This window comes from Triturus cristatus, chromosome 7, assembly GCF_964204655.1.
Source record: "Triturus cristatus chromosome 7, aTriCri1.1, whole genome shotgun sequence".
Taxonomy (NCBI): Eukaryota; Metazoa; Chordata; class Amphibia; order Caudata; family Salamandridae; genus Triturus; species Triturus cristatus.
Genome location: NC_140590.1, coordinates 1,131,985,883 through 1,132,010,924, shown reverse-complemented (window position 1 = coordinate 1,132,010,924; position 25,042 = coordinate 1,131,985,883). Strand labels below are relative to the sequence as shown.

General features: G+C 47.3%; 1 protein-coding gene across 1 annotated transcript; it reads right to left on the bottom strand.

The window, feature by feature from the left end:
* Positions 1 to 6,841: 6,841 nt before the first annotated feature.
* On the bottom strand, positions 6,842 to 24,991 carry ARL10 (ARF like GTPase 10). Its single transcript, XM_085618279.1, has 4 exons — positions 24,767 to 24,991; positions 21,796 to 21,964; positions 13,561 to 13,736; positions 6,842 to 12,699 (listed from the first exon to the last, which is right to left on the bottom strand). Exons 1-4 carry the CDS (start codon positions 24,926 to 24,928, stop codon positions 12,529 to 12,531), a joined length of 678 nt encoding a protein of 225 aa, XP_085474405.1. The 5' UTR covers positions 24,929 to 24,991; the 3' UTR covers positions 6,842 to 12,528.
* Positions 24,992 to 25,042: the final 51 nt, after the last annotated feature.

Here is a 25,042-nt window from a genome sequence, read left to right as displayed (position 1 = left end):
ACAAGGGACATAAATATAAGTGCAGGTAATACAGGCAATTAAATATTCTGAGGCAATAAATACTGAACCAATAAATATTGTACACCAACAAGTCCTGTGGACCAATAAATATAGTGAAGCAATAAATAGGTTAAACACAATAAATACAGTGCCCCCAATAAATAATTAAAAGTATACAGCAGCACTCAGGTAATCAGATCACTTTTCAATTCCTAGGGGCTGATTTGGCCCAGGCACAGCTTGTAGGGTTGTGGAAGGCTTGGGGGGTTCTATTCCCTGGCTGGGACAAGGCTGAGGCCTAAACTGAGGTAGATCAAGGGGGGAATTCCAGTGCCCTGGCTTTCTCTCTCCACACAACCTCTCTAGGTTAGTCCCAATTCACCCCTGGCACAGTCAGGTTGGTTCCAGCACCTCCCTAGCCCCTTAGAGCAGTCTCTCAGGTCTCCACAGGGCCTTAGGCACCCTCTACTCCACTTACTGCCCTTTTTCTGATGCTCCGACGCCGCTGGAGTCGTGTCGATGCCGTGAGGCGGTTCCGGTGCGGTCTCGGCGGCCTCGGCACAATGTCAGTTCTAGACGACGCCGGTAGGCGGGTCCGGTCCGATGTCGGCGGCCTCGGTTCGATCTCGACCTCCGATTCGACGGCGTCGGGCAGTCTCTACTCGATGTCGACTTCGGGCGGCTCCGGTCCGATGGCGCTCTCGGCTTCGATGACGTCGGCCGGCCTGGCCTCGATGTCGACTTCCGGCGACTCCGGGGTGCGATCCTCTCCCCCGACCTCCGGTGCTCCTCCTCTCAGGTTCCGGGCGACTCCGGAGTGCGATCCTCACTCCCGACCTCCGGTACACTTCACCTCGGTCTCCGACGACTCCGGAGGGCGGACTTCACTCCTCCGATGACGCCGCTCACTCGACCTCGGTTAACTTCCTCCTCGACCTTTGGTATTCCTCACGACCTCCGTCGGCGCCCTCTCACGACCTCAGGCGGCTCCGGGTACGACGTCTGCTTCTTCAGTCAGCGCCGCTTCTCCACCTCGGGCTCCAGGTCTTAGGCTACTCTACGCCGGACTCCAGGGAAACCAGTTTCCAGGTCAGGATCTTGCTGCTTTCTGCTTCTAAGGCCTGTTCCTGCTGTCCAGGTCCTTAGGATGAGTTCTTCTGGCTTCTTCCCACACAGGGCTACAGGCTGGGATCCATCAGTAGGGACTAGTATCAAGGGTGGGTTTATGGACCCCACTCCAGGCACAAGTTTCCACCCCTGCTGCTTCACTCCTTCCTCCTTCACTGTCGTGCTGCTCTCTCTTCACCAGTCAGGTGCCAACTGCCAGCTCCAACTGCCAACTCTCTGTCTTAACCTCCCAACATTCTAAACCGCCTCCAACTGTCACAGAGTTCTGGAATGTTCTGGAAGGTGCTGGTAGGTTCCAGTGGATGCTGGTGATGTCACAGGTGGCCACCATTTTGTGCTCCAGGCCCTCAGACAGAAGTTTCAGGGGTAGATAAAATGGCTCCCTGAATCTGCAGCAACACTAAAAAGTCTGGCGGTTCCCAAAAAGGAAAAATTCAAACAGGGTTTGAGGCAAAAGTGGGACAAAATAAATAATGATGAGGAGGGACCACCCAAAGGGCTGACAGGTCTAACACGCGTCCCCCCCAGCTGAAAGTAGGGAGAGCTACCCAACCCCTTGGGAGTTCTCATCACTAAGGCGGAAATACCTTGAGAGACCGTCTGCATTGGCGTGGTCCACTCCAGGCCGATGTTCCACCTGAAAGTCCATCCCCTGTAGGGAAATAGACCACCTCAACAACTTGGGATTCTCCCCCTTCATTTGCATCAGCCAACGAAGGGGTCTGTGGTCGGTCTGAACCAGGAAGTGCGAGCCAAACAGGTATGGCCGCAACTTCTTCAGAGCCCATACCACTGCAAAGGCTTCACGCTCTATTGCACTCCACTTCTGTTCCCTGGGAAGTAGTCTCCGGGATAGGAAGACCACGGGTTGATCCAGACCCTCTTCGTTGAGTTGCGATAACACTGCCCCAATGCCATGTTCTGATGCATCTGTCTGGACAATGAACTTCTTGGAAAAGTCTGGGGCCCTTAAGACCGGGGCCTCGCACATGGCTTTCTTCAATCTCACAAAGGCCTGCTGACAGGCCTCCGTCCAGACTACCCGTCGAGGTTGTTTCTTGGACGTGAGCTCCGTGAGGGGGGCTACGATGGTACCGTACCCCTTCACGAAGCGGCGGTAGTATCCCGTGAGGCCCAAAAATGCTCGGACCTCAGTCTGAGTCTTGGGGGGTTCCCAGGCCATGATGGCCTCGATCTTCGCCTGGAGGGGCTGCACTGCTCCCCTACCCACCAAGTGTCCAAGGTACACTACCGACCCCTGCCCGATCTGGCACTTGCTGGCCTTGATCTTCAATCCAGCTTGTCTCAGGGCCTGGAGAACAGCTTGCAGGTGACGCAAGTGATCCTCCCAGCTGTTACTGAAGACAGCTATGTCATCCAGATAAGCAGCAGAGAAACTCTCCATTCCGGTGAGGATCTGGTTTACCAGGCGCTGAAACGTGGCAGGTGCGTTCTTGAGCCCAAAGGGCATCACACAGAACTGGTAGTGGCCATTGGGCGTGGAGAAGGCTGACCTTTCCCTTGCTCCATCAGTCAAAGAGATCTGCCAGTACCCTGAAGTAAGGTCAAAGGTACTTAGATATTGGGCAGCTCCCAGCCGGTCAATCAATTCATCCACCCTAGGGATCGGATGAGCATCAGTTTTGGTCACTGAATTCAGTCCCCGATAGTCCACATAGAACCTCAGTTCTGGTTGGGCACCCGGTGGTGCAGCTTTTGGTACTAACACCACCGGACTGGACCAGGGGCTGCTAGAAGGTTCGATCACTCCTAGCTCCAGCATCTTAGTGACTTCACTATGAATGCTGGCCTTCACCTTGTCTGACATCCGGTAGATCTTGGACTTCACAGGTGGGCTGTCTCCTGTGTCCACGTCATGGACGCACAGGTGAGTCCTACCCGGGACAAGGGAGAACAACGAGGAGTACTGCCCCAGGACCTGGCGACAGTCCTCCTGCTGTTCAGGAGTTAGAGATGGGGAGAGAATCACTCCCTCCACCGACCCATCCTTTTCTTGAGACGCAAACAGATCAGGGAGAGGCTCGCTTTCCACGTCCTCTCCTCCGTCAGTCACCAGCATCAAGATGACTTCGGGCCTCTCGTGGTGGGGTTTGAGGCGGTTGGCATGCAGCACCCGCAGGGGCTGACGAGGGGTCTTCAGGTCCACCAAGTAGGTAGCCTTACCCTTCTTCTCCAACACCTCAAAGGGTCCTGACCAGCGATCCTGGAGGGCACTAAGCTCTCCCGGTTCGATCACCCACACTTTCTGGCCAGGCTCCAACTCCACCGGGTGAGCATTGTGGTCATACCACGCCTTCATTACTGCTTGGCTGGCTTCCAAGTTGTCAGAAGCTTGCTTCCACAACTTAGCCATTTGGCTCCGGAAGGCCAGCATGTAGCTCACCACATCCTGGGGAAGCTTTCTGGGAGTTCTTTCCCATCCGTCTCTCACCAGGTTGAGAGGTCCACGTACAGGGTGCCCATACAGAAGCTCGAAGGGGCTGAAGCCCACTCCCTTCTGTGGCACTTCCCTGTAGGAAAAAAGTAAACAGGGTAGGAGGACGTCCCATTTCCTCCGCAGGCTTTCAGGCAGACTTCTGATCATGCCCTTCAAGGTTTTGTTAAACCTTTCCACCAGACCATTTGTCTGGGGGTGGTAAGGAGTGGTGAACCGGTATGTCACTCCACACTCCTTCCACATTGCCCGCATGTATGCTGACATGAAGTTGGTCCCCCTGTCGGACACAACTTCCTTGGGAAAACCCACTCGGGTAAAGATTCCCATCAGGGCCCTAGCCACAACAGGTGCTGTTATGGTCCTCAGAGGTATTGCCTCTGGGTACCGTGTGGCATGATCCACCAGAACCAGGATAAACCTGTGACCAGCTGTAGTCGGCGGATCTAATGGACCCACAATGTCGATGCCCACCCTTTCAAAGGGGGTGCTAACGACAGGAAGTGGTTCCAGGGGAGCTTTCAGCTTCACCCCTGTTTTCCCACTGGCTTGGCAAGACACATATGTCCGGCAGTAGGTATCGGACGACACTTTCATCTGAGGCCAGTAAAAGTGTGGGACAAGACGGGCGAAGGTCTTGTCTTGCCCCAGGTGTCCTGCCAAGGGGATCTCGTGAGCCAACTCCAGAAGGAAGGCTCGATAACGTTGAGGGACTACCAAGGCTCGTGACGATCCGTGAAGGGGTGCCTTGGGTTCACTGTAGAGGAGGCCATCCTCCCAGTAAACACTGTAGTTCCCTTCAACGTTCCCTGCTACCTGGGCTTCGGCCTGTCGCCTCAGCCCCTCAAGGGTAGGGCACTCCCTCTGGCCCTGGCAGAATTCCTCCCTGGACGGGCCTCCCTCCACGTGCCACTCGGCCGGGATGGGTAGGTCCTCCAGGTTGATAACGTCCCCCACCGCAGACTCCTGGTCCACCACCTCCGGTGGCCTATCCGTCCTACGGGGTGGGGACGCCGAGGCAGGCTCCTCCTGTCCTCGGTTCTTCCCTTGACTGGCAGCTGGCTGGGCCTTTGTTCCAGGCTCCAGCCGAAATGAACTCCCTCTTCGGGTAGTCGCGGACCTTGTGCTAACACAGGCCCAATCAGGTGTACCCAGCATCTCGGTGTGAGTCCGGTATTCCACCTCCTTCCAAGCGTTGTGCTCCATGTCATTCCCCAGCAGACAATCGACTGGCACGGCAGGGCTTACGGCAACTCGAAGTGAACCTGCAACCCCCCCCCATTCAAAGGGAACCTCGGCCACGGGATAGTGGCCTGTTCTGCCGTCAGCCATCGCGGCTGGGTGGAGTACATCGGGAATCACCTGCTCTGGAGACACCAGTTGGCTACGCACCATAGTCATACTGGCTCCTGTGTCTCTCAGAGCCTCCCCTCTTTGGCCGTTGATGGTGACCCATTGCCCATACTTTGCGGTATTTGCGGGCACCTGGATCTTAGGAACCATCTCCCGTTCTCCCAGGGACACTAAAGTGACACCCGCCCACTCCCTTCCCTTAGTTAAGGGCATCTCCTCCCCGAGCACTACACTAGCTACTCCGGGGGTCTTTCCTCCAGTGGGAGGGGGTGGTCGTTTCAAGCACTTCGGATCTCCTTTATAGTGTCCAACGCCACCGCACTCATAGCAATGGACAACCCTTGGCTGCTGACTCTGGCCAGGATTAGGGTTTCTGGGTGGGTTAGCCTTAGAGGTGAATCCTGTTCCCTTCCCTTGGAAGTTATTTTGGGGGCCTTTGGAGAACTCCTTTTTCTTTTCCCCTCCCTCTTTCTTCTGGGGGGCGCCCTGTCCGGCCTTTTGAGTATCCCCTCCAGTCCCCCTTGTGGACACCCAGGTACTAGCCCAAATGTCCGCCTCCTCAGCAAGCTTCCGGGGACTGGTCAGCTTGCTATCCACCAGGTGTTGCCGCAGTTCAGGGAAACATTTCTCGAGCAGGTGTTCCTTCAGTACTAGGTCAAACAACTCCTCGTAGTTCCTCACTTCACTGCCCTGAATCCAACCTTCCATTGCCTTCTTTGCATAGTCCAGGAAGTCCACCCAATTCTGCGTGCCCAGTTTGTGACTACCCCTGAACTTCTGTCTGTACTTTTCAGGTGTTAGTCCAAACTTTCTGATGAGCGCCAGTTTCATGGTGGGGTAGTGGGTCTGCTCATCCTCCTCGAGGGCCAATAAAGCATCCCTACCAGCTGGAGGCATGTACTTGTACAATCCCCCTCCCCAGTACTTCTCTGGAACCCCATGGGCCCTCAACGAGACCTCATAGGCCGCTAGCCACTTGGCGATATCGTCGCCCACTCCATAGCTAGCTACTATGTCCTTTGGCAGGTATGGTTTAGGTTCCCTGGTGATCTCTTGGGTTTGGCTGCCACCATTAGGAACAGGTTGTGCCCCGATTCTCAAGATCTGAAGATCTATTTCTTTCAGTCGTAATTCATGGGCCATCCTCTGCTCCTCCTTCTCCTTCTCCAGCCTTGCTAAGTCCCATGTGAGCTGTCTTTTCTCCCTCCGGTCTGTTAACTCCACTTCAGACAAGCCACCGCTCGAGGCACTGCTGCCCTTCCTAGAAATGGTTCTGGGCCCTGCTGACAGGTTCCCCACCTCAGGTTGGTACATCTCAGCCCCCTCGGTGTCAGGCTCTCCATCCCTGTCTTCCTCCTCAGCCTTGCTTTCCCGTCGTGCCTCCCCCCAAGCCCTTAAGCTGGTTTGGAGTGCACCCTTCTTTGCTCCTGGGGGACAGTACACCCCCTCCCGCTGGCAAAACTCCCTGAGTTGGGCCACAGTGTACGTTTCTAGATTTTCTAGTACAAACTCCATCTCGCCCACCCAGGTTAGAGGACAGGTTTTGTGCAGTAACAATGCAGGGGGGTACCTTTAATAATACCTCCTCCCACCACCAGAGTAAATTTGGAAAAAACAAAAACCCACAATTAGGAAGGCCGCTTTGAGAAAACTCCCGGTGTAGGCCTATGGACTACCCACAGTTATTGTTGAGTATACGTAGGCACAGCTCAATCCCACCACTGAACACCAATTTATGTTGGAAAACCACTCCCACACTAGAAGGGGTGGTGGTGGTCTTCCGGACACACTGTGGTAGCTTGGCTCGAGTGGTCAGGAAACAGGCACCGTGCTAAGCATACAATACACCCATACAATAACCATGCGTGCATCCGTTCCAAAAACGACTCTACACCGTAAAAATTATGAAAATATTCTTCTTTATCTTTTTCTCTTAGTTGCTGATTGGAAAAATAAATAAGACAATCACAATATACAAATTTAAATAGTGCAGGTCAAATAAATACTGTCTAGAGATTCAATAAATAGGGATGATCATAAATACAAGGGACATAAATATAAGTGCAGGTAATACAGGCAATTAAATATTCTGAGGCAATAAATACTGAACCAATAAATATTGTACACCAACAAGTCCTGTGGACCAATAAATATAGTGAAGCAATAAATAGGTTAAACACAATAAATACAGTGCCCCCAATAAATAATTAAAAGTATACAGCAGCACTCAGGTAATCAGATCACTTTTCAATTCCTAGGGGCTGATTTGGCCCAGGCACAGCTTGTAGGGTTGTGGAAGGCTTGGGGGGTTCTATTCCCTGGCTGGGACAAGGCTGAGGCCTAAACTGAGGTAGATCAAGGGGGGAATTCCAGTGCCCTGGCTTTCTCTCTCCACACAACCTCTCTAGGTTAGTCCCAATTCACCCCTGGCACAGTCAGGTTGGTTCCAGCACCTCCCTAGCCCCTTAGAGCAGTCTCTCAGGTCTCCACAGGGCCTTAGGCGCCCTCTACTCCACTTACTGCCCTTTTTCTGATGCTCCGACGCCGCTGGAGTCGTGTCGATGCCGTGAGGCGGTTCCGGTGCGGTCTCGGCACAATGTCAGTTCTAGACGACGCCGGTAGGCGGGTCCGGTCCGATGTCGGCGGCCTCGGTTCGATCTCGACCTCCGATTCGACGGCGTCGGGCAGTCTCTACTCGATGTCGACTTCGGGCGGCTCCGGTCCGATGGCGCTCTCGGCTTCGATGACGTCGGCCGGCCTGGCCTCGATGTCGACTTCCGGCGACTCCGGGGTGCGATCCTCACCCCCGACCTCCGGTGCTCCTCCTCTCAGGTTCCGGGCGACTCCGGAGTGCGATCCTCACTCCCGACCTCCGGTACACTTCACCTCGGTCTCCGACGACTCCGGAGGGCGGACTTCACTCCTCCGATGACGCCGCTCACTCGACCTCGGTTAACTTCCTCCTCGACCTTTGGTATTCCTCACGACCTCCGTCGGCGCCCTCTCACGACCTCAGGCGGCTCCGGGTACGACGTCTGCTTCTTCAGTCAGCGCCGCTTCTCCACCTCGGGCTCCAGGTCTTAGGCTACTCGACGCCGGACTCCAGGGAAACCAGTTTCCAGGTCAGGATCTTGCTGCTTTCTGCTTCTAAGGCCTGTTCCTGCTGTCCAGGTCCTTAGGATGAGTTCTTCTGGCTTCTTCCCACACAGGGCTACAGGCTGGGATCCATCAGTAGGGACTAGTATCAAGGGTGGGTTTATGGACCCCACTCCAGGCACAAGTTTCCACCCCTGCTGCTTCACTCCTTCCTCCTTCACTGTCGTGCTGCTCTCTCTTCACCAGTCAGGTGCCAACTGCCAGCTCCAACTGCCAACTCTCTGTCTTAACCTCCCAACATTCTAAACCGCCTCCAACTGTCACAGAGTTCTGGAATGTTCTGGAAGGTGCTGGTAGGTTCCAGTGGATGCTGGTGATGTCACAGGTGGCCACCATTTTGTGCTCCAGGCCCTCAGACAGAAGTTTCAGGGGTAGATAAAATGGCTCCCTGAATCTGCAGCAACACTAAAAAGTCTGGCGGTTCCCAAAAAGGAAAAATTCAAACAGGGTTTGAGGCAAAAGTGGGACAAAATAAATAATGATGAGGAGGGACCACCCAAAGGAGAAAGTGATGGGGTAAGTAAAAGAAATCTAGCACAGCAAAAGGAACACGGTAGAAAGTTGTGTTTAACCTATGTTCGTAACTTCTTCCACTTTATGATTGCAAGTAATTGCAGGAATCGCCAATAGCCTCTGAAAAATACTGACACAGCAAAGGGCACCTGTGCAGCCAAATGTGTACGGTTCTGTACGAAATTATTGAAGTAAATATTCCAGTTGGTTGCACACAAAATTGCTTTATAGGTCGTTTCTGTATTTTCTAATTCAAGACATTGCTAATGTATAGCAGATTTCTGTAATAGTAGTAATGGCAATCTCTGCACCCTCGGGTAGATTACAACAATACACTGTACTAGGACTGTTACCTCCTGGCACTAGCTCTACCCACACAAAATCCTGCTTTATCAAGCATTGGCAAAGCCACTAGCCATTACCTTTGGGACCTATTGGCTTTTCCAATGCTTTTTGGTGATGCTGAAAACCATCAGAGAAATGCAATGCTTATGCCGGTGCTGTTTATTATTGGGGGAAAAAAGGTGTAAAGATATGGCTGCTGTTGATTGTCGCTTCATTCAGTAGGTGCATGCTTGCGTCATTATCCATGCACGTGCCTATAGAAAGAAGTGAGCGAGTTTTTATTTATTTTTTGACCGATCGAAGATGGCTGGTGCACTTAGATCGGTCGATAGAAAAAACAAATTGCAAACCCACCTGTTAAAGTAACAGGTGGTCAATTTCCTGACTTAAGCATAGAGGTGATTTCCCAGTCAAAAAATGCCCTGTCAAGTCTGTCCCTGTACAGTACGAAGCTTGCACTATCATGAACATGAGGCATACCAAGGCATCTTGAAACAGACTGTCTATATACTAAAATTGGCTGCAAGGTCTTACGGTAGATGCAGTGTTATCAGAAAAAACGTAGTCACACTTCCATGCAAACCTTATTACCTACAAGCCCTGCTTTGTGGTGCCATTGAAGAAGTCTGTCTTACCCGTAATCTGATTTTCCAGTTCTTGCCTATGCAGTAATTAACGTTTCTATTCATGGCAGTGCAATGCAGTCAGACTTCTCAATTTAGATGGGAATGTTTATGCCTTGTGGTCAAACATGTTCATATCGATGCTGTGTCAAAACCCCAGATGTTTTGTGACCTACTGTTCACCAGTGGTCAAATGATAACTTGCATAGCGGCACACATGTTGGCCACAGAACTATTTTTTATTATTATTAATTTATTTATCATTTTCTAAAACAAAAATAAGAGACAAAAAAGATAAACATACATACAATAAAACCCACACAGTGGGAAAATGAAACATTACACAGTTAATAACATCAACATTTTCAGAAGTGGTACATCAGAATAACCAGATACTAGCATGAAGCAAATAGTGAGACAAACCAGGCGGGAACAGAAGTATTTAAAAACATACTCAGCCACTGAAAGGTGACTTTTTCATAGCAATGACTGTCAAAAGTGCATTCCTTACGTGTCTTACAGAAAATATATAACTGTTATAAAAATGTAAAAACATCACCCAATATTTTCTGCTAGACATACACAGAGTGCTAGACAACAGCATTTTTACATAGGATTTTACTGCGATTGTGGAAAAGGTAGACATTTTAAATACCTTCCATTAGCTCCACCCTGAAATGTAGTGTGTGACTAAGTTGGTTCTGATAGGCGTCCCCAGCTTTTTGGTGTTGCGATCCTCAACACAAGGTAAAACGGACTTTTGCAATTTGCAAAAGGCTCGTTTTTTCGGCAGGATTTTATTAATTGTGTATTTTTATGTATTACTGCATGTCACATGGGTGGTGGTCACGAATCTTAAACATTTGGTTGTACTTGAGGGTACCACGATGTGGGTACAGCAAGGCACCAGTTAAAATATACCCCGAGTTTATGTAGGTCAATGACAGATGGGTGGAGTAATGTTTTACATTGGCAGAGCGGATAAAGGCCTTTGCTGCACTTTAGCAATAATGGGATCTGTGGCTCGTGGCAGTGCTATGTACAAAAGGCTTCCATCAGAACTAGACTTTCAGGAAGTATGTTTTTCAGAGCATTTCTGGTAGCCTGGCAGATCTGATTCGGTGTTTTCCCTCCAGCCTCTACGTTTAGAACACCAAAAATGTACAGAGGGACCCAAGTTAATCTTTTGATTGTGTCATCGCTAAAAATGAACTAACTTTAAAAATACTTTTTTTAAAATAGGTTTTTCTGATGTAAGCTTTATTTTTTACTTGCACAGAAAGCCATGGCCGACTTGTTTTTATTACCAAATGCTTTTGTGGTGGGTTGTGCTAATTTGCTGATTAAACTACAGCAAACTAGCACATCATATAAAGCATATCAAGTGCATTTTGTGTGACAATGTAAACCGATGATTGCACAAAAGTTGGTATTCACCCTGAAAGTTCTTTGGTGCATTTCCTCATTTAACAACCACACTTGCTGTTACATGAGGAAATGTGACCTTGTGGTGTAGCTGCAAAGTTTGGTTTGGGAGGGGACGGTCTAGCTTCTAAAATCAGCTTCCCCATTTGGCTAACGAGTTTAAATACGGTCAAGTCTGTGCTTTAGTTCCTAAATTTGACAACATAAAAAGAGACTTAACGGCTAGTATTATGTGTTTTTATAAATATAAAAGAACGGAGCCATTGTCTATTGCCTAACAGCCTAAACGATTTTCACTTAACAGTGTTGCACTCCAAGTATCCATGAAGTTAGCTCGAGAAGCAAAAGTACAAAAATAGTATCTTTCATAACATATAAATGCCCCTTTTTATGGGGGGATCCTAAAAACTTCCAATCAGGTATACCCAAAGTATTGTGGCTTCAATGCAGACTGTGGGGTAAACTGTAAGGCAAGCTGGTGGTTGTTTATAACATTAGTGACCGTTATCTTGCTGGAATAAAAATGGGTGATTCTACGAGATGTGATTGCCGATGATGCAGCGCAGGACATGTGTAGTCCAAATATAGCCTAAAACACATGATACAAGGTATAGTTGAGAGGACAGAGTGGTGAGCAGGATGGGGGTCTGCCGGAGGGCAGTTCTCAGCAGGTGCAGTCAAGCATGTCACCGAGGTGTAGTTGCTGAAAGGGCACTCTATTGGGGAAACCAAACTTTGACTTTCAATATACAGAGTGATAATGGCCTGTGAATCTCACAGACCCACATTTTCCAACAAGTCCCATGCTACCAAACAGAATTTTGCTTCCATATCAGCAATTCAGTTTTTAAATGTTGCTGCTAGTCCTTGAATAAACCCCGACCCCCTCCTTACGAGAGCTTCCCACCTTGGAGTACAATTGCATCTTATGGGTGGGTGGCATGGGAAACACATAATCAAACCACAAACCTGCTAAATATTGTATACAATCACAAATGTAAACCATTGATTCCAACAGGGCATTGGAGTATGAGTAACAAAACTGCAGTCGCTAACCCTTCCTTGGAGTATCACAATCACCTTAACATATACATACACGCAAAGAGGGCCTGTTTTGTGTTAATCTCCGGACCTTTGAGAAAGAACACCAGATCAGGCAGACTTCCCAATTTATATCTATGAGGTATGAGGTATAATAAATAAGCCAAGGTCCAGCGGGAGTGCATTGTTAACTTCCCCATGAGGTGGGAGGGTGGGCGGGGGTGTATGGGAGGGGGTTGCTTCACAGGCTTGGCACAAGTTCATCTTCAGTCGTCCCATAGATGACTATACTATCACAATTCTGTGGTGCATTGAAGGATAAGGAGAAGTGATAGGGTCTGAGCCAGCAGACCTCTCTCAGAGATGTATAAACTCTGGCAGACATCCAGCTGTAGCCAATCAAATGTAATGAATGAGTGTCGGTCAACGAATGTCAATCCTAGAGATGAAAAATGAGGTTTAGAATTTGTTAACGTTCTACTTTTCCGGTCAGGAGAGAAGTTCGATAAGCAGAGCTTTCACATCCTCGATGCGGTGGGTGGCTCCTTGCTCCTCAGTTGTGGCACTGGTCCCCATGAGTGTGACTTTCCGCTTCTGTCCAACTCTGTGCAGTGCCAATTGTTGGTGCATTTCGGAGATGGTCAGTGCATCTGCCTTATCCTAAAGAAAGAGTGAGACCAAAGAAACTTTAGCTGTTGGGCCGCAGACCAACAAAAATATGGAGAACAGCATGTGTGTTACTGGTGTTGTTTGTCAAGGGGCCTTGGCCACAGGGATTGGTTCTGGCGGTGGATGAACACTCAGACTGGACTGTGACATGTATGTACGAACCTGTAATTCAAACCTATGATATGCAACAACACTAAAATAATGCAACTTTGGCCCTCGTCCTTCCCTAATGATACAGTTTACTTCATGGCAGCCCCCAAAAAATAATTTAATCTGTGCATGCCAAAAGTAGGCTCATCAGTGGATTATTCTTGTGGAGGTCGCTTTACTTAATGCGAACACTCTGAATGTGCACAAACGTCAACACCTGACTGCAAATTCTGCTCCTGATGGGTAGAGCTGCTTGTTGAATGCACTGCTCGTCTCTCTCTTGGCCTGCTGGGTCTTCCCGTTTTGAGTGAGTTGCCCTCCCCCCCCCCCCTCCTTCTCCTTGTACATAGGAGCTAATTGGACAAGGCCTCACTTGATGAGGGTCAACTTACATGGTACATGCATATGTATGCATTGTGTTGGCATTTACATAGGGCAAACACTAAGGAGCAACTGAGAGCTGTACATGAAGGAGAGTTTTACATGTTTTCACCTCACATATTTACAGTTGCATTACAGTTCACATATTTACAGTTTTTTCTTGGGCACAAGGCGACTATGTGACAACCACAAATGCAGATTTTCTAGTCAAGAAACGAAGGTGAAAAAACAGGTTCAGAAGCCTGCGATTTAGTTACTAGATCACATCTTGTGTCTATGCAACTGCTCTCAAGGACTACGCGCCTCTGGTTGTGTTTTTACCTGCTTGTTTGCTAGGACCACCAAGGGCAGCTCCTCTGCATCTTCGAGAAGGTGGTGCAACTCCTGTCTGGCCAGGAGGAGCCGTTGATGATTGGCAGAGTCCAGCACGAAGACAAGCACTGCCGCCTTCTTCAAGTATAGGTTCCAGTAGCTGCGAAGGTTCAAGCTCCCTCCAACTGTAGCAAATAATTTAGAGTTAGCCACACTTCATGAGGAGATAACATGAGCTGCGTCTCTGGTGCCTACGAAAGCAGCACATGCTGCAAACTAGATACATGTGCAGAGAATAGACAATGTAGTCAGTCAGGGGAACTAACCTATGCATCCGTTAGTCAACCGAACCTGCAACTGATCATGGAGATCGACCGCTTGATGCCCACTCACTCGGTAATCTTCAAACAGGTCATCCTGCTCTGGGCTTGATTACAACTGGCCCTGAGAGTTACATGCAATGTTTGGCACCAGATCGAATCGAATACTCCCACGTTTGGAATTTATCTGGTACTTGTTAATGTTTTTACTTGTTACTTGCTGCACTAAGATCCTCATGTCCTGGTAAACACCCCATTAATTCTGGAAAATTTAATCTGCCAAAAATTGATCAAATAATCACCAGGTGTGCTAAAGTCTGCAGAGCTGGTAACTCCAACCTCGGTTCAAACGGGCTTGTGGAGGGGTCAGAATTTAAAGGACCAGTTGCAGTCGGGCACTTTGTTTCGTACTGCAGTACAGCATCACCACCACCCCAACTTTAAGAACTAACTCTCCCTAAGGCTACAAACGGGTTTGTTGGGCTGTCGGTTCCACTAAGGAGACAGGTGCTCCATCTGGACAGGTCATTGTAATCACCTCTTTTAGTGAACCTAATTTACCGGGCTCTAGAAAGACAGAGTAAGACAACACCTTAATAAGGTAGAGGCCAAAAACCTCAACTTTAGTTGTTTTCTTCTTCAGCAGATTATCCTTAAGAGATAAGGAACTGCTTGCTATGGAGAGAGCTTTTAGCTGTGCTATCTCTGGGGTTCAGCGTGCAAAGCAACAGGACGAAGTTCACAGTAATATATATGTAAACATGTACGCATTCCAGCCTCCACCCAGTTATGTACATAGGCGGGCAAAATCTTTAAAAAAAACATACGAGCACACCGGCAGAAATATTTTAGCATTTCTACAGGGAAAAGAAAGGTGCAATTTCCTGAAAAAACCTAAGAAGATTACAAGAAAATAGAAAACGTACATTGTTTCTCAATGTAGTGTCAAAAACAGTGGCCTCCCTTTCACCTTCATTTTTTACGGCCCCCTCTCTTAGTCCTGATCACAACCGCAGCCATCTTGAACAGACATTGCTTATGATGTGAAGATGCCGAGTTCCTTAATGCCTCACATACCTCGTCTTAGCGACTTTTCTGTGTTTGAGCCCCGTGGAGCACGTCTGCTTGCCACATTCAGTCATGTGAGTGAGAGAGAAAGAGAGAAGAGAAAAACTCCACTAACTCGAACTCCCTCTTCCCTGTCGATACTCATGCATGTGCCCTTGTTCTATCCAGCCTAAAATATAGCTGGGCAGACATTACAATAAGTCAGTAACTTGGTTGCTGCCAGCATTGTTGCTAGCGCCACATTTTCGCCTCAGTATTTAAGATGAATTTGCACAATTTCCTTCTGCCCAGAAGTGCAGGTAGAGAAGGGGTGATCTATGGGAAATTTCCAAAACGTGTAAAATCCACTGTCATTTTTGAAATGTCCAAAATCTGCAGGTAAAATATGAATTTTCTGCAAATAAAAACTGTGCTGTGGATTTGAAATGTCAGTGATGCGGAAAAGGGCCATTGAGGACTTGCTACCAATTTAATATACACCATGGTGGTTACTGCTCCTTAGCTTTCCGCAGATGCTCTGTACGCCTTGTAGAATCACTCACTCAGTTCCTCCTTATTTTGTACCGCTAATAAATTTTGGCCCTCTGTTCAGTTATCATCGATTTGTGCACTCACGTTACCCTATGCAGATTCTAATGAGTTCTGTGGATTTTAGTTCTATGTAAATTCCTACTACAGGACATAAACTAACTCTGGTAGAATGCCGTCCAGTAAGAATACAAATTGCTAAAAACGTGATGGAAAAGCTTGTCTTAATGCTTCTAAACCCTTAAGAATCTGAGATGCTTTTTATCAATTTTAGGTCAAATGCGTCCGTACTAACAGCAGCCCAACTATAGGTGAATCAGCCTCACCCCACTAGTAGCAACCCATATGCTGTTTGGCCTCATCGACACCAGCTGATGAAACTTGGATCTCTGGGCATAGCACACAAGGGAACACACTGGTCATAATGGGTGAAAATAGAAACTGATAAAATTAAGGAAATGCTTCAACTTGTGCAAGGGTGCAAGCAGTCTCATATGCATACAGACAGCAATGATGGCTGAACTGGGCCACGCAACGTGTGGTACTGGTTGCTCTTTTACACCTTCCTGGCGTCTAGGATTCCACAACTGAACGGAACAGTTTCCCTGGAGCAGAAGGTACCCCATTCCCTCCTCCACCACAAGAATGTCCTTTGACGTCCCAGCTAATAAGACTGTCGGACTCCCAATTAGAATGATTGGTAAATTCTAGGCGTTTGCTTGTTAAGTTAAGCACTTTTGTAGGGCACGGACATTGGACGTGGGTGTTAAGTGTGCTTTATATCAGAAATAGCACACTACATAAGTAAATGAGCTCACACAAGCATTACATATGGAGAGGCACGCTGCACAAGTGCAAAATTACATAAGCTATGCAAAATATAAAGATGGCATAAACATGGGCCAGTCCATTCTATCAGTCAGCAATAATCCTTCAGTAGTATCATGAAAAGATAGGGTCAGAAGGTGTATAGTCATGATGAGAGAGTGCACCATGTACAGCTCCTGGGTTGTTCGGGTAATCGGATAGCAAAGGTCTGACAATTTGGAGTGTTTGAGTAGTATAATAAGTGACAGAAAGCAGGAAGAGTACAAGACAGAAAGAAGGGATCACAGTGAAGGGCAAGACCTAACAAAATATTCAAATAGTCGAATAGCTCATTATCTGCTGATGCAGACGGAAGGATTGTTGCTAGGTGCACCAACACCCATCCTTCCCAAAAGACACAGGCAGCGGGGCAGGAGCAGTTCCTATACCCTCTCCAGATCTCTACGGCTCACCTCATTTCCATCCCCAGGAACCTACGGGCCCACTGAAGAGGTTTCCCAGCTTTAGCAAGGTGGTGCCAGTTTTCTTTGTTTATATGGCTTTTCTGTGTCGGTCTGGGAAAATTGGGGCCTTCAGAATTTTTTTTCAAATTAATAACAGTAGGATGCCACACCAGCCATTCTAGGTCATTTTCTCCCTAGGGCTTTGGCCTGTTCGAGAGTTCTCTCAGCTTAGGAAGGAGCACACCACTCAGGCCCTGTCCTGGCCGGTCCCTCAGGGGGCCAAACTTATCTTCCCTGTCTCTCAGGCCAGGGTTTGAGAGACAGGGAAGAGAAGTTTGGTCCCTCAGAGGTTTTTAAGTGAGGGTGGAAATTTCCAGAAGGTAGGCATCTCTGCCCATCCCCAAGATGACACTCCTCCACTGTCCAACCCTCCTGCGCAGCATTTTGGGACGGTCCAATATGGCTACTTGAAGTGGTCTGTTGAAAACCTTCTCTGAGAGCCTATGCCATAACCTTAACTGCCACAGCTTCCTGATCTCTTCCTATCAAAACTACAAAGGGGAGTCCATCCCGTGCCTGGCTCGGGAAGTTTGGCCTCTTCCCCTTTCAAAGAAAAAAATCTATCATGACATATTTATTGGCTAGTTCAGAGTACTTGCACTTCTCAATAAATTATGCATCGTCACGAAGGAGAAAGGTAGATAACATGGAGTGTAATAGGGGAATTCTGTAGTGAAGTGAGTTCTAGAGTCAAGCACTGAAAGGAGAAAAACAAATAATTGGGTACTGTTTTGCTTTGCACTGAATAGCATCACTATAAGGTACTACAACGCCTACCCTATTCCTACCTTTGCGGTTTCATCAGATGATACAGTAATTCAGAGAGCAGGAGATCTGCAACATTGTTTTGGGTATCCCTGAACCAAGTCTCCCTAAGTACTAGTAAATCAAGATTAGGGGTTGACAATTGTGCCACCATCTTTCAGTTTGTTGTTCACTGCTGATCTACAGTGACGCATGCAGAGCAAAGCTTAACTGATAGTTTTGGTGCGCTGTGTTCACAAGGGTGTCAGCCGGAATAATATGAGATTACTATATATATATATTACTGCTATATCTGCAGAGTCTAACGTTTAGTTATGTGAAGGTATAGTTGGGATTGTTCCCAATGAGATGATATGGCAGGATAAATGAGGACCTTGGTGGTACAGGGAAAGTATGTGGTATATCCATCTTGTAGGTTACGAATGTCAGTGTTGGCGAGATAATGACGAACTCTATTAGGACAGGGTTCCAAAAAGGTCCAGTCTCTGGACTGAGCTGCTCCTCGGTTTTGTGCACCATGTTTGCTGATTTCCCACGTGGGGTGGTGATAATTTTATGAGATAAATCAAAATACAGAACTAAAGGGAGGCATTTAATGTTCCAGGTGCATAATCTTTGAATTAAGGGGATTTTGTGCTGGAGGTTGGGCTAGACCAATAAAGATCCTTATTATACTCCTTAGCCTGTGAAGCGTGGTGGTTGTTCAATCAGAATAAATACAGAGGCTTGTCTGGACAAGATACACCACGGTGAATGGTTGGGTAGAAATTCTTGCTATTTACAAGATTATCTTGATCAGAACTACTGCTATTTAGCCTATCATGAGAGGCTGTTTTTGCTCTTTAGTTAGGTCCCAATCTTTAGTCCTGGGCGGCTAGACCCTGAAATCGGTTTGGAGACACAGTTTTAGGACTCCGCGACGTTTGCCTCTAAAATTATGTCTGTATCACAAATGTTATTATTGGGACTACTGCCACCACCCGAGAAGAAATTCTCAGTCAAGGAATGCACAGTGTCAACATCTCATTGGGAAGGTAAAAGAGGGGAACACAAGGAAGGGGGGGAGAGAGGAAGAAGAAAAGAGAGCACCAGTGGGAAAGATTGTGGGGGTGCTGGTTCGCAGCAAGGGAGGGAGCGGAAAAAAGATAAGCAGGAATCATTAAGGACAGGAAAAATGAGGTGGGACTAAGACGGGAGAAGAAGGTGAGGGGAAATGTGGGTTACAGTCAGGAGGTAGGAGTCTGGCATGACAAATAGAGAGGTGAGGGTTGGAAAGGGAGAGCAGCATCACGTTCACAGAAGGGTACTTAGAGTATGCACAGTTAGATACGGCAAAGGGTGGGGATAAGTTGCTGTGTGTGGATTCGATGGGTAGAAGGATCTGGAGTGCAGAGGAGAGCCAGAGAGAATGAGCATCATTAAAAAGTGTGGAGCAGCTGTGAAGGTGTCCAGAAGAGGAGGGAGTCAGTCATCTATTGGGGCCCAAGGAGAGTCTATCACATTGAAAGCATGTTCTGATTCCGCATGAGTGGAAGAATGTGTGATGAAGAATCCACAGCATAGCGGCAGAGTAAGAGGTCTGGTGGGAAGGTGGAAAGCAGCTCAGTGAGACTAGGCTTAGATAGGGCAGGGTTCCGACCAAACAATGAAGGAAGGAGAGTGGGAGGTTTTGTCAGGGGACTGAGTGGTATATCCCACTTTACGCTCAAGGGTGACAGAGGAAGAATCCCTAGGAATTTAGCCTTTGATACTTCCTTGGTAAGTAAGTAAGTGGAAATTCCATGAGCATGAAGCGGAGATGTTCCTTGTCAAGGATAGGAACGTGGAGGACTGCCAAGACCCAACTAAAGTGAATGACTGAAAAGACAATAACTTCCTGTACAAGAAGGTTTACATGTTGTTACTTCGGAACTTTCGCCTGTGAACCCGTGAAAAGAATACAATTCTGAGAGATGTCATACTCTGTTCCATGGGAAACAGGCAAACCTGGGAACATCACCACTTCTTGCAAATTCATAGAATTTAGCCAATCAGAACACTTCTACTCTGAAATTGTTGCCTATTGTCTTAAAGTAAGGGGAAAACAGGGTATTGAGGGGAAATCTGGAAGAGAGAAAAAGGGGTCCGTATCATTTTCCTGTTGGTGGTGATTGTTGGTGTGAAGAATCGATTGACTGATTCGTTGGCGCGATTGCCTGGTCTTTGCCATAATTGTGGGGACTGTGTCGTGCTGAGGGAGACTTCCTGGACTTACCTGGGTTTCTCTTTGGATTAAGAGGGACAATTTCACCGAAAGGGATTTGATTTATGCTGTGGGTTGACGGGTTCCTCTGGAAATGGTCGCCAGTATCAAAATGTAGGTAAAATATTTGTTATATGATCAAAAGAAATTTGAATTGAACTATTATCCTGATTATGCCAACAGATTGAATTAATTAGATAAACTAAATATTGATTAATAAGAAAATGAGTTTGTGATTCTTTAATAAGGTATTGAAAGTTAACCGAAAGGTTCCGAAGCTTTAAATGCGTTTTAGCTGGTTCTAAATCACCATCAACCAGTCCAACTAATTGGTCCATCGACCAAGTGGTGGAGTGCCTTGATGTTAAAGTTAGGATTCTATAGGTACTAATGTATACAATGTATATAATTTAAAGAATTTTCTCCCAATAGGTAACAAGGTACCCCCACATGTCCAGCGCTTCTTTTCTCCTGTGTGCAGATTTGAGTGAGATGTTTGAGTGTTGGTGTTATGGGCCCCACCAATGAATGTATGAATAATGTGGTGACGAATCTGTGACATAAGGAGATATGTAAATTTGCCCTTTTCCGCTGGAGCAGTTTTCTGGTAGCAGATTGATGGTTTTATTGCATTGGTTTGGTGATTATTGATTTATGTTCTAACATTCTATGTTAAGTCGTGTTGCGTTTTATGTTGTTTTGAAGACTTCCAGGACGTAGGAAGTTGGTTGCCCTGTAGGTACACGGGGAAAACGTGTGGCAAGTGAAGTCGCACAGTGTATTGTCTGGATGCCCTGTAGGTACACAGGGAAATGTGTGGCAAGTGAAGTCGCACAACGCATTGTCTGGTTTTGAGTTGGAACATCGTTCAGAACAGGTTCTCTCGTGAAACTCTGGCCTTAATTCTCAGGAGCGATGTAGTCTCCACATGTGTTTGATCCCCAGAGAAACGGTTAGCCTTTTTGCTTGTTAGAAGGGTAAGGTAGAGGGAAGTGCTACTTTATCATCGAAACGGAATAATTCTGTGGTAGGGTAGAGGCAAGCGCTGCCTACTGGAAATACAGAATTCTTGTGTAAATGAATAAAACTATCTCTTTGGTCTAGCGAAACAGGCAATGGTGGTGTTTTTGTGTCGTTACTAACAGATTTGTAGTGAAGAAAACATAAGAAAAGTTTGTGGATAAATTTTGTAAAGGAGGGGTCAGCAAAAGCAATGAGAAACGCTGACGTCAGAAAGACTGCCCTGGGATTGGCCAGTCAGACATACGAAGCTTTCACAGATTGGTGCGTTAGTGTGAAATACGCTAGGAGTGGAGAATTGCCAGTGTAATGTAGGCGCACAGGATTGGTGCGTTAGTGTGAGTCGCGCTGGGATTGGAGGACTTCAGGAGTGACGTAAGCGCACAGGATTGGCGCGCTAGTGTGAGTCGAACTGGGATAGGACAGCATACGGAATAATTGAAAGGGAAGTGTTTTGAAAGGTCTAGTGATTAAGAAATAAGGATAAACAAAAATGATGTATTATGATACAAGTGTATCTGTAAGGAAGAGAGCTACTGAGTAGGGAAAGGGAACACGCTGTCTGCTTCCCTGGACAAACCTGCCTTGTATATTTTGAAGGGAGACTCATTTTGACAAAAAACATTTTTACTATGTCAACAACTTTGCATTTTTGCTATCTAAAACAACCCTTGCTCCAGATTCCTCCCTTACCCTGTGTCCCTGGTAACACTGCTTCCATTCTCACATTGTGTTCTCAGGGTCTTCTCCTGAGGAGTGTAATGACAAACTAACAAACATAACCCACTCTCCGAGTACTGGTCAAGTAGCCAGCTTCTACTTCTAAGACCTGAAACTATATGACCTACTCCGAGTTATGTGATACTCCTTCCAGTTTGATCTGAATTTTATTTAGCATATATATGGAGTACTGCCCTAAACAACATGGCCTTTCCATACTCCTTTACCAGTGATCACCCAATCTACTTACCTTCCAGGAGATCCACCTTGAAGGCTTCTGTAGTGATGCTTACAGAGTTGAAACCCTGTGTAGGTGATGTGCTTGCCTTGGTGGTTTCACTGTGCATCTTCTGAAGGATACTGCTTTTGCCTGCCCCATCCAGTCCCAGTACCAGAACCTGCCGGCTGGGGACCACCCCCTGTAACAGAATAAGAGATGGCATGAGGCAAAACAGGTGGCCTTTGGTGACAGTTACACTCTCCAGAAAGGACTAGAGATTGCGTATGCAAATTATATAGACGTTATTTAGATAAGTGAGGTCCGTAAGGGTGTAGATTTCATTATTATTCAATTAAGTGAGAATACAGCACATGTGCGTGTTACACTATCCTCGTCTCTCATACTACCAGCCTTCTGGTCTTTCCAGCCTCCTCCTTCAGTGACCCCTCCTTGGGTCCAACCCTTATTGTTACTTGTCCTGTGGGCACTTGCTGACTTGAGGCGTCTGATGCGCTGATCTTTGGGCCACTGTCTCTCTCTGCACCATTACAAGGTCATGAGATTGTGTGGACCCAATTAAACTCCCCATCTTTTATATTTTTAATGCCAGCAAGAACAATGTAGATGCACCTTGGAAACTTTTTGTGAAAAGCCTTTTTCTGTGCCTCTCTTTTGGACTATGACTATGACCAAGGGGTGAGAGACTGGAACTTTCTGTTACGAACATTCCCCTTCAGCCTTCTCTGACCATATGCCCAGAACATTCACACATCTGATCCCTCAGTGGCTAGTGTCCTAGCAGGTGCTACAGGAGGCTTTAAGACTAACTTCAAAGTCTGTTTTTTAATCAAGCCCTAAGCAAGAAATAGTGCTTTTTAGGGCGGGGGCTAAACTTAATCAACCACTGAAAGAAACAATGAGGCCTACCTTTCAAAGAGGACCAGCGAACCCTCCGCAGGCAAATTATTCCTAGGGGGTACATGGGGACACCCCCACATAAAAACCAAAACCATTAACAACTCAGTGCATGCCAAAATTGTCTGGTACACGCAGAAAACAGTATTCACAAAAGGAGCTTAGTGGCAGAGTTCAGATGTCTAATGGTGAGCAAGTGGCATGCTTATATTTGGGCTGGAACAGAGGCCAAACAAATGCTGTGTCAGAATATCATCGGCAAAGGCTTAGAATTATGCGAATCTGCTGTATTTCCCACATAATTATGGATTTGCCGCACTTGACTCATAATCAATCATCTACATAACTTGCAAATTTTAAGGAAATAAAACTGTCAAGCACACACAAACTTACTAAAAATCCTACCCCACCAGATGCCGCAAAGTGGCTGGCCTTTTTTGGAACACAGGTAGGTCACTTTACAGTTGCTATATTTAAGTGTTAAACTGATATTTGTATGGTGAAACCTTTACTTATACAATGTTAATGAGTAAAAATTAGAAATAGGGACGTAATACTGCTTCAAAATGTGCTGCATTACACTACGTAATTTAGTCAAATTTACTTCATAATTTTGCCCTCCCTTATTCCATTGGGCCTGGCCATATTTAACTAGTGCATGTGCGCTCTCACTCTTGTGTCACTGACTTCCTACATAAGAGCGCTTCAACAACCATCAGGGGTAACAGGTGCTATATGAATGCAAACCTTTCTTCCCCTTCTATGCCTCCGCTATCCTTCTCACGCCAAATAACTGACTAATATCCACCACTCAAATTACTTTCACATTTCACCATATTAATTCACCATTAATCCTTTATGGGTTTCCGGAGTAGCGTGCTTCAACACCCCATCAGGGGTAACAAGCGCTATATAAATTCAAACCTTTTTTCCTCTTCTGAATCCAAATAACTGACTACCCTATCCACCACTTAAAATCTACTTGCATGTTTCACTATACTAATTAAACATTAATCCTCCATGGGTCCCGGAGTAGCGTGCTACTTGCCGAAAAAGCGCTTCGACGCCTCGTCGGGGGTAGTAAGAGCTATACAAATGCAATTACAATACAATAGATAAATTCGTAGTAATGCGAGTGACAGCCCTGATGTATTGACTCGTTACCTATCTCTACCTACCTAGCATATCGAAAATCTGTACGCCAACACTACCCTATATGTTCGGATTTAAGGAGTTCCATCGTAACCTGCGATCTCCCTAAAGTCCCCTTCATGGTGCAAGAAGATTGGTTCCGAACTCTTCGTCCACGCATCATGGGACTATTTGTGTGTGTGGAGAGGAAGATCACGCGATCCCAGACAGAGAGAACCAAAGAGGCATTACATTCGTTCCCTCTTCTCAAATGTTAAATATGCAGATGGACAAGTGACGGAGACGGTGGACAGATGCTATCGTGCTGCAATCCAATCCAGTGACACACCTGGTCAGTTAATGCACCCTTCTCGTGCAATCATGAAAGCGCTTCGGTCAACATCTTTTGCAACGTCCCCACGGGACGGTTAACTCTCAGGACCTTCTCTCTCTTTTCACACTCGCTCCCTAAGTAACCTGGTCCACCTCTGGCACCTCAGTTGCCCTGGTGAGTTCCTTTCCTCCCAGTCGCACTCTTCGTCTCCTGCAGGTACCCCGTCTCTGGGTTTTCGGGCACATCCATTAATTTAGGGACCATGTTCGCATTTCTTCTGTACCATCTAACATATTGCCTTCCAACCAACTTAGAAGCACTTGATTTTTTGATCAGTGTTAACTCTTGCCACAAAACATCCTAAAAGAGCTTGAAGAAATGTGGCAACCCTACTAAAGCCTCTTAATGAGGGAGGGCCGGGGACCTCTCCGTAAGCCTCACCTCCCCGTAGTTTACCCCCTATCTACTCTCTCCACCAAGATGGTTGAAGGGAGCTCATCCCGGTTGCCTCTCGGGGAGAGGGCAACCCACTTTGCCCCCGCTCTTTGCCTCCCCGCTTTCCCAGAATTGCGGCCCCAGGGATTCCTCCTTCAGCCAGCCCCTCCTTCTCGACTTGCTCACCTCCAAAGGGGAGTCCCTCGCCCCTGTTCTGTGCCTAACGGGACTCCCTCTTAACTCCCGTTTCCTTCTCGGGCTCCGGTAGCGGCTCCAGGCGATGACCAGAACGGAGCACAGGGCAGCGACCGCCCCCAGAGCCAGGGCTAGCAGGCGGGTGGGCGGCATAGAGGGGTCAACGGCTTCCGACCTGTCACTGCCGAGCCTAGGGGCGGGGCTATGATCTTTTGGACAACGACACGAGGGGGCGTGTCAAGTCGACGTAACAATCACGCTAGGGGA

Coding starts and splice junctions, on each gene's coding strand:
- ARL10 (XM_085618279.1), bottom strand. CDS start 24,928: ATGCCGCCCACCCGCCTGCTAGCCCTGGCTCTGGGGGCGGTCGCTGCC. Junction 21,965..24,766: donor CGAGGGACTCCCCTTTGGAG/GTGAGCAAGTCG, acceptor ATTCTGTTACAG/GGGGTGGTCCCCAGCCGGCA. Junction 12,700..13,560: donor TGGTCCTAGCAAACAAGCAG/GTAAAAACACAA, acceptor CTCTTTCTTTAG/GATAAGGCAGATGCACTGAC.